Consider the following 9,385-nt stretch of genomic DNA (forward strand, 5'->3'; position numbering starts at 1 on the left):
AAAAATAAACCTGGTAACTTTTTAAGAAGAAAAACGATGATTAAAAAAATATTATCACTCGTTAAAATCGATTCAGCGGAAATTGCACCTGACTACCAACTAAACAAAACTAACGAGATAAACAAGATTTCTAAATTTGTTAGTTTGTCAGTCCACTTGTAACGATCGAAGAGCGGTGAACATCGAGGAGAGGTCGTGGAGGAATTTACCATCTTAGCCACCATCGCCGTTCGCCAATTACACCATGGCTGATACCGAAAAGGCGCCGCAGCCGCAGCCCCAACAGCAGCAGCAACCTGAACAGCAACCTCAAAACCAGCAAGCTAAGGCGGCTAAACAAAAGCAGGTCATTGGTGAGTGCCGCTACGCCATCTTAGTTTTGCGTGTCCCGGTATATTAAAACCACATGGTTATTGAATGTTTTTCTTTTCTATATTTACATGCATTAAGAGCGAAAAATATTTATAATTTTGTATCCAAGCTGAATGTTATTTCAATTTACAAGCTGGTATAAATCAAAACTTTAGTATCGATCGTTTAATGACCCCGGCATCCAGGCCGCGCTTCTATTCTATAAAATAGAATTCAATAGCGAACTGTATTTGTATTATATTTTTGTTTATCTGAGTCGATTTTAATGTACTATACATTTTGCGTACTTTTAATTCTAGTTAGTTTTTTTTTAATGCTTGCGCATTACGTCGCATTTTAAGTGCATGCAGCTACAAACCGTACCGCCATTTTAGTCTTTGTCTGTTTCAAGCGTGGGTATCAAACTAGATATATATAATATTTACATGAATTAATTTATTTAAAATAACTTTGATACGTAATGTAGGTATTAGTTATATTTTTAAATATATTTTAATCTTTGCCGCAACCAACAAAAATATATAATATAAATTCTGTAAATGTGCATACGGCGTCATGTTTTTAATGATTTTTACGCTTCTCCATATTTGTTATTAATGTACTACCTACATTACAGAAGTTATTTACCTGAAACCGGATAGATTTACAGCAACAATTGCTTATACTAGGAATATAAGTATATAAACATTAGGAAAGCAATTCTTTGTGCATAGGGCATCATGTTTTTTATGCTTCTCCATATTTGTTATTTATTTGCTATCCACATTACAAAAGTTATAAGTTATAGATTTACAGCAACATATGCTTATATTAGGAATATAAACATTAGGAAAGTAATTCTTTAATAACAAAAACAATTCCTCAATAGATCAATTAAGTAACCTTTTTGTAGTTATTTATAAAAATCGGCTTTAAATAAAAAAAATATGATAAGAATAGTTGTTTGTTCTTCAACCTACATATCTCCAAGTAACTTTTGGTATTTTACTAATAACTTTAAAATACTACAGATATATCGTCATCTTTATTTGCTAGTTTTTATAAGGACTGCATTACAATTCTAATTAAAAAACAATTTTTTTTTCATTACAGCTGAAAAGGTTTCGGGCACTGTCAAATGGTTTAACGTCAAGAGTGGATATGGTTTCATCAATAGGTAACTTTGTTCAAATTACTATTATTAATTGACATATAGGCTTATCTTACAATTCATTTACTATGTTTCTTGCAATTTCATCACTAGTTTTTATGTTCAGGTTTTCTAGTCAGGAAGATTTCATATTAAAACAATTGACCAGTGTTATTAAATACTTTGAAAACACAATTATTTCACTTAAAATAAACACAACATTCTTCAAATGTGAAAGAAACACATTTTAATTGTTTTATGTATAATCATAGTTGATTCACTTAACGCAAACTGCACTTCTAATTTATACTATTTGTTGAAAATCATCAAATATTTTCAAATACCTTACAATTAAAGAGTTTAAAAACAATAGATAGTCCTTTTCTAAATATGCCAAATTAGTTTGAAATAAGTTATTGCTTTTTTTATAAATAACTTTACAAGGTTATGCTTTAGGTTTATATCTATGTTAATTTTAATATTTTGAATTCTTAGTGTTTGTTTTTTCAAGTTAGTGTAAACTTTGAATTGACATGACATTTGAGTTAATTAGTGAGGAGGAAATTTCTGAATGAGTGGGTTAATGAATGAATGATTGATGATAGTAAGGAATTATATATTTCATGGTTTTTATACATAATTTTATATTAATTTTAATAGATATTGTTCTATAGATTTATAGAGGTAAAATAGTACAAAACATTTCAGAGCATTTCATTTAACAGATCTCAATGCAAATTTCTTATTTTACCTTATAGCCAAAATGACTATCAACTTAAATAAACCATATTGATAATAAAAGAACATATGTGTAATTTAGCATTAAATATTTTTTTAATACAGTAATTAGAAATAAAAGTTAACCCTTAGTTTTAATTTGTCATAATAATGTTCAATCAGCTTAGTCTGTATTGAAGGCAAAAAAGTCTGTAGGAAAAAGCAATCTGTTTAAACAAAGCTTTGTAATAGAACACTGTAAAAAAAGGTTGCAATAGAAAACTTGATAATTCCGAATCACCCATGCACATTATACTAATAATCAGAGAAGAATGATATGTATGAAACTTCGGAAGAAAATTTAAAGTGAAATTAAGTAGTTCAGTGAAATGTTATAATGCACCTTTTATACACCCTGCATGTTGTATAGATAATTAAATGAACTTCATATACCACATGTTAAAGATGCTGTAGTGTTTGATGCAAACCATACATTACAATATAAATTATTAAAATAAAATTAATAATATAAAATTTTTATTATAAAAAATTATCTCCAATTTTGTATATATACAGCAATAAAATGTATATGAAGTTGTGTATGTTAAATTATTATTGAAAAAAATAGCTGAATCATTGTGTTATTTCAATAATAGCAATGTTTTGAAAAAGTAAAAATTTATAACTACAATAATGTTATCATAAAATATCACTCGTTCAAATAAAAACCAGCAAAAAAAATACTAACAGCAAGGCATTTCTGACTACACAATAACTCAAATTTGACTAGTTTTATAGTCAAATTGGAGTGTTAATAAATAAAAATCGGAATTTTAAATTGACTAAAAGAAAATTTTATTTTGTAGGAATGACACGAAAGAGGATGTATTTGTACATCAGACGGCGATCGTCCGTAACAACCCACGTAAGGCTGTGCGCTCGGTCGGCGACGGCGAGGCGGTGGAGTTCGCCGTGGTGGCCGGCGAGAAAGGCTTTGAAGCAGCCGGAGTGACCGGCCCCGGCGGTGAGCCGGTCAAGGGCTCGCCCTACGCTGCCGACAAGCGTCGCGGCTTCCCACGCCAGTTAGTACCCTTTGATTTGTACTATAAATAAATATTTTGTTTAATTTTTTTTCGTTCGATTATTTGCTCAAAATTGACTATAGATTCTACCCTCGGCCTGGAGGCGGACGAGGTGGCGAGGGCGCTCCCCGCAGAGGTGGCATGGGACGACGTGGACCCCCACTCAATCAAGGGGGCGCGCAGGGAGATGAAGGCCAAGAAGGTGGAGGTCCACCGCAGCGTAGGTGAGTATATCCCCTAATACAAATATTTTTATATTTGTATTGTATAAAATATTAACAAGTAAAATATGTCATGACGAGAACTATAATATAGCTTATATTTCAGCTATTTCCGACGCAATTTTCGCGGAGGACGTCGCGGTGGCGCTCCAAGGCCTTCGTATCGTGGCGGGTATCGGTACGTGCGCCCGCGCAATAATCAGGGTCAAAATCCAAACCAAGGTCCTCGTCAGAATGGTCAAGAGGGAGAAGTTCAAGCTTCTGCTTCCACCGCGCAAGTACAGAGCAAAGGCAAACCTAACAAGGTCGCGGGCACCACCATCGAGACCACCACCAATGAAAGCCAGGCTTGACCCGCCTGCCGTCTTACAGTGTGGCACGCCCCTAGTAGTGCATGTTAATTCCAGCCGTGCCGCACACCATCACATCTTACTGTCTGTCTATTCAACTAAAGAGTGTTTCGTTGCATCACTGCAATCGGTGATCAGATTATTGTACACCAGTTTTATATGTAGAGGTAACTTTGTTAAAGGGGGTGTCACAAGTGGAACTGCATAATATCATGGATCAGAGATGTGATATTTTTATTATTTTATAATATGTTGTATACCATTTGGCAGCCGGGCGGCGAACGATAATATAAAATTATATTTTACTATTTAATCAATATTATGGATCGCCGCACGCATTAGCTACTATTAAATTGAGTGTTTTAATATTAAAATGTTTTTGATGATTTATTGGTATACCTGTATAATAAAAATGTCCTTTAAAATGAAAAGTTGTGCAATTTTAAATTATAATATATGTATTGAGAAATGATATGCAGGTTCCGAGACCCCAAGAGAATCTTATATTTTTAAAGTCATTGAATTTATTTTTAACAACTTCTACAAAAATGAATTCGTGAATCATTTTTTTTTAAATTTTAGTTGTACTTGTAACTTTAACACTCAGTAAATTAAACTTCTTTTTACCTGTGTGAAATTTATTTTATTTTTAATAAATAATATATTTATAGTAACAAAATTCAGTATTTTATATCCTGCTATTTACGTACAGATAGTTTTTTAAATAGATTGTTCTTATTTTTTTTAACCCAGGAAGACTGAAGAAGCCAAGGGCATCCATCGGTGTGTCCATTGGAAACCTTATCTAATAAAAAACGAATATAGGTGTCTATATACTAAATTCAGAATTTCCCAACCTTTATATAAAGGTTCCTACAATAATTATATAATGGCTTCATTTTTAATGAAGTAATAAGTTACTAATGAAGTATATTCGTCACGATGTTTTTTAGCCTAAGTTCGCGCCGTTTTTAACTTAATTGATTATTGTCCGTATTTGACTAAGCTCTTATCGAAATCTACGATCTCTTCCGGAAGACGCCGAAAAAGCGTCGAAACTGGCAATACTAATTTCATGGTCTTGACGTACTTATTTTCTTTGCCGACAAAGAATGAGTAAAAGTATAATACTTTGATTTGTATGGGAGCTTTTGTAATAAAGTAAAAACGTATTTACTAAGGTAATTTGACTCACAGTTGAACAACCAATTGAATTAGTATTTATGCCAAGAAATTCAAAATTCTCGCAGTAAAAATTGGTTAGCACACGTGGCACAGGCCACGATACTCTATTTTAATCAAAAAAAGTAGTAAAAATAAAACAAACTGCATTGGAAGATCATCTTTGTTGAAACGAATTTATCGTATTACACAAGTGACTTAAATAATCATTTGTAGAAAAACGATCCTCCATCGTAGACAGAAACTAATGGGCCAAGGGACCGTATAACCGATAGTGTTAACGTGTAACGAGATAGTTTGACAATGTGTCTACATAATGTTGCCACAGTAACTGCATTCCCTGTTTTGAGGGATAAATTATTTTCAGGATTTAATTAAAATTTTTGTTTCTGTTATCAATAGTACTTCAGCATCTTTATATGATATCAATAATTTGATAAAGTTCTGTAGTAATATCTGGTAGTGTGGATTTACCACACTGACAGTAGGTAATTATTAATACACCTTACTTAAAAAAAAAAACTACTTTTGCAACTGCCTTCGGTAATAGTTATAAAACTAATAGCAAACTAACTTTTTTGGTTAGTTTTAATGAGTAACTAACAGATTAAAATTGTACTAAGTACACTATTTATAGCTAACGTAACGTAAAGTTAAACAATTAAAATCTTTTAAAAGTAATAGAAGTAAGCAAATATAGATGATATTGTTATTTATTTATTAATATTAATAACTCTTATAATTACCAAGAAACGTTGCACGCGCCGTTATGTTTAATAATTTAATAACAAAAGTAAGATGTAATTTAATTTATATAATTCGTAATAGGTAAATAAATTATTTACTTTTTCTTGTGTAAAAAGTTTTTATTATTATATTATTATTATGAGCCGTTGGCTAATAATAATGGCGTCTGTCAAATTTATATATTTAGTTTTCCTTCTACTACAGTCATATTACAATTATTAAATATGGTGAATATATCATATTGTAGCCGAGTTGCTTTTTTTATTTCCCTAACCTCCTATAGGTTATGGGCCCAGAATATTAAATTGATAAAAAAGTAACGTCTCCACGTATTCAAACAAGTTTTAAAATGGATAATTTAAAAATTAAACGTACCTTTCAATGATGAAAAATACAGCACGGCGATCGACGAATTACTTTGTCCTTATTGTTGATTAGTACACTCACTACTGTGTAGTATATTTAATCACATATAAATCTGACGTCTTTTCTGCTTTTAAGGAGTTTTTAACCACTGATGCAAAATTGAATACGAAAATAGTTAACTTTTTTTTTTTTTTTCTTTTTTTTTTTTTTTTTTTTTCAGCCTTTTGCCGTCCACTGCTGGACGAAAGCCTCCCCCATAGAACGCCAACCATCCCGATCTTGGGCAGCCCGCATCCATCCCGAACCTGCCACCTTTTTTAAATCGTCGGCCCATCTTGTCACAGGGCGTCTTACACTACGTTTGCCTAAGCATGGTCTCCACTCCAACACGTGTCGGCTCCATCGGCCATCAATGCGCCTGGAGACATGACCAGCCCACTTCCACTTCAGCGAGCTAATTCTAAGCGCGATGTCGGTGACTTTAGTTCTCTGGCGAATGTCCTCATTTCGGATTCTATCTGCCAGAGAAACCCCAAGCATCGCGCGTTCCATTGCTCGCTGAGCGACCCTAAATTGGTGGACCAGTCCTACGGTAAGTGTCCACGTTTCGGCACCGTAAGTCATTACAGGTAGGACGCACTGATTGAAGACCCTGGTCTTAAGCGACTGTGGGATCGACGATTCAAAAATATGACGTAACCTCCCGAATGCCGCCCAGCCCAAACGTATTAAAAGAATTAGCCTCCTTCTCAAAGTTGTGCCGGCCAAGTTGTATAGTTTGGCCCAGGTAGATATATTCCTGCACAACTTCAAGTGGAGAGCCTAGTTAACTTTATATAATGATAATTGAAAGGAATGTTTATCAAACAAAATGAAGATTTTCTAACTTCTTTAAAAACGGTATTTCATATCACGTAAGAGTATAATCTACTGAGAATTTTCCGACAGAAAAACCTCATGAATTTTTATTGGCCCGACCACCGAATTGAACCTAGGAACCGAATTGAACCTCCGAGTCTGCGGCCTTACATCAAGCCACTAGACCAACGAGGCACTCTATATACATCCTTTTGCAATCAAAATAGGCTATAGATAGAGCGCTTCAGTTGCAACAAAACAAAGAGGCCAAATGATGATAGTGTGGGCGTTTTACTCATCCATATTGTTTTACATGCGCGCTGCATCACGTGATGTTCGATGTTGCGTGCTGAGTGATATTTCTTGAAATATTTATAATACAGGTCATGCAACATATTGTACAGTCAGCTTCATATGTAACGTAACAGACAAGATTATCAAATACATCTAAAGTATCAATGACATTAATATAACCAAGTTGTCAAATTATTTAAAGCATCCATTTTGCCTGAATATATCGGAGCGTGGACATCGTCCAATATATGAGTTCATCCAAACCGTCATTAAAATATTAGTCCAGTCACTTTAGCATAAAAAAGGTCAACCTTAGAATGAGAGATAATAAGCTGAATTTTGAGTGCTGCGTTTTATTTTATTTTTTATATACCCTGGGATGGCAAATGACTACTCCACCTGATGGTAAGTGGTAGTAGAGTCCAAACGTGACGACGGCCAGTACAGACGGGAAAAACGTTCTGCACTAGCCGCCTTCGCCTTGCTAGCCCGCAAGATGCCTCTTCAAGCCTCGTTTGAAGGAACCCGGGTTGTAAGAGGAGGGGAACACGTGAGCTGGTAAGGAATTCCATTTTTTGGTAGTGCGACAAAGAAAGGAGTTTCCAAATTTCTTTGTGCGCGATGGAATTGGTGTCACAGTTAGGCGGTGACATCGAGAACCAGCTCGCGTGGACTTAAGAAGGAAGGGGGAAGCAGGAATTAGAGAGAATAATTCCTTAGAGCACTCGCCGTGATACAGACGATAGAAAGCGCTCAGTGCTGCTATCTCGCGACGCAATTGTAAAGGTTCAAGGGTGTTTGTGACCTTTACGTCGCCAATAATGCATACTGCACGTCGCTGCAACCGGTCCAAGGTCTCCATTAGATACTTAGCGGAGCCATCCCAAAGGTGCGAGCAATATTCAACGCAAGACCGTACCTGTGTTTTGTATAACAGGCACAGTTGTTGTGGCGTGAAAAAACGCCGCACCTTGTTCAGAACTCCGAGTTTTCGTGAAGCTGTTTTTATAATAGCCTCGATGTAATCCCTTGGACTAAGGTCGCAACGAACGTCCATCCCCAGCATGGCGATTTTACTTTGTATCATCAGCGGTGTGCCACAGAGGGAGGGATGAGGGTAAAATGGTGACTTTTTCGCTGTGAGAGCGCACACCTGTGTTTTCTTGGCATTAAACTCAACAAGATTATCAGAACCCCATTTGGCGATGAGCTCTAATGTCCTATCGAGTTCAATGACAAGATTCTCCCGCCTCTCCTCAGTTTCCGCCCGCCCAGCCACTGCGCGTCCGTGGTATCCACCATGCACTGTACTATCATCTGCATAGCAATGTATGTTCCCAAGAGAGAGCATGTTCATTGATATGCAAAAGAAAGAGTGTGGGAGATAGCACAGATCCCTGGGGGACCCCAGCATTCACTACATAGAATTGTGAAGCGCAACCATCTACTAAAACATGAAGGCTACGCTTGTGTAGGAAGCTGGCAATCCAGGTGCATAGCTGAGCAGGCAGACCATATGCCGGCAGCTTGGAGAGAAGACTTCTGCGCCAGACCCTGTCGAAAGCCTTGGAGATATCGAGGCTGACAGCCAACGATTCTCCATGCTTGTCGATAGCTTCACCCCAGAGGTGCGTTACGTACGCTAGAAGATCACCTGTGGACCGTTTTGGTCGAAACCCGTACTGACGATCATTAATCAGACAGTGATCTTCTAGGTAATGGATCAGTTGGTTGTTTAAAATCCGTTCCATCACCTTACAAAGCACTGAGGTGATAGCTATTGGCCGATAATTTGCCGGGTCAGACCGATCCCCTTTTTTGGGAACCGCTTGCACATTAGCTCTTCTCCAAGCCTCCGGCACACATCCCGAAGAGAGAGAAAGTTGGAACAGGCGCGTTAACACAGGAGACAGCTCCGCCGCGCACTTCTTCAGCACAATTGCTGGTATTCCATCGGGACCGCTAGCTTTCCGTATATCGAGTGATTGCAGCTCCGCACGCACATCACGTTGCCTGATTTTGATGTCAGGCATCGTGTGGCCACATGAAGGTATTGTTGGTGGCTGC

At 36.3% G+C, this 9,385-nt stretch overlaps 2 protein-coding genes across 2 annotated transcripts in view; one reads left to right on the forward strand and one right to left on the reverse strand.

The window, feature by feature from the left end:
• Positions 1-9,385, reverse strand: part of LOC126780773 (amyloid beta A4 precursor protein-binding family B member 1-interacting protein) — a 273,890-nt gene that overhangs the window by 84,487 nt on the left and 180,018 nt on the right. The gene's annotated exons all lie outside the window — the stretch shown is intronic.
• Positions 86-4,508, forward strand: LOC126780794 (Y-box factor homolog). Its single transcript, XM_050505501.1, has 5 exons — positions 86-353; positions 1,465-1,528; positions 3,085-3,300; positions 3,384-3,524; positions 3,628-4,508. The coding sequence occupies exons 1-5, from the start codon at positions 245-247 to the stop codon at positions 3,872-3,874; spliced, it is 777 nt and encodes a 258-aa protein (XP_050361458.1). The 5' UTR covers positions 86-244; the 3' UTR covers positions 3,875-4,508.

This window comes from Nymphalis io, chromosome Z, assembly GCF_905147045.1.
Source record: "Nymphalis io chromosome Z, ilAglIoxx1.1, whole genome shotgun sequence".
Classification (NCBI taxonomy): domain Eukaryota; kingdom Metazoa; phylum Arthropoda; class Insecta; order Lepidoptera; family Nymphalidae; genus Nymphalis; species Nymphalis io.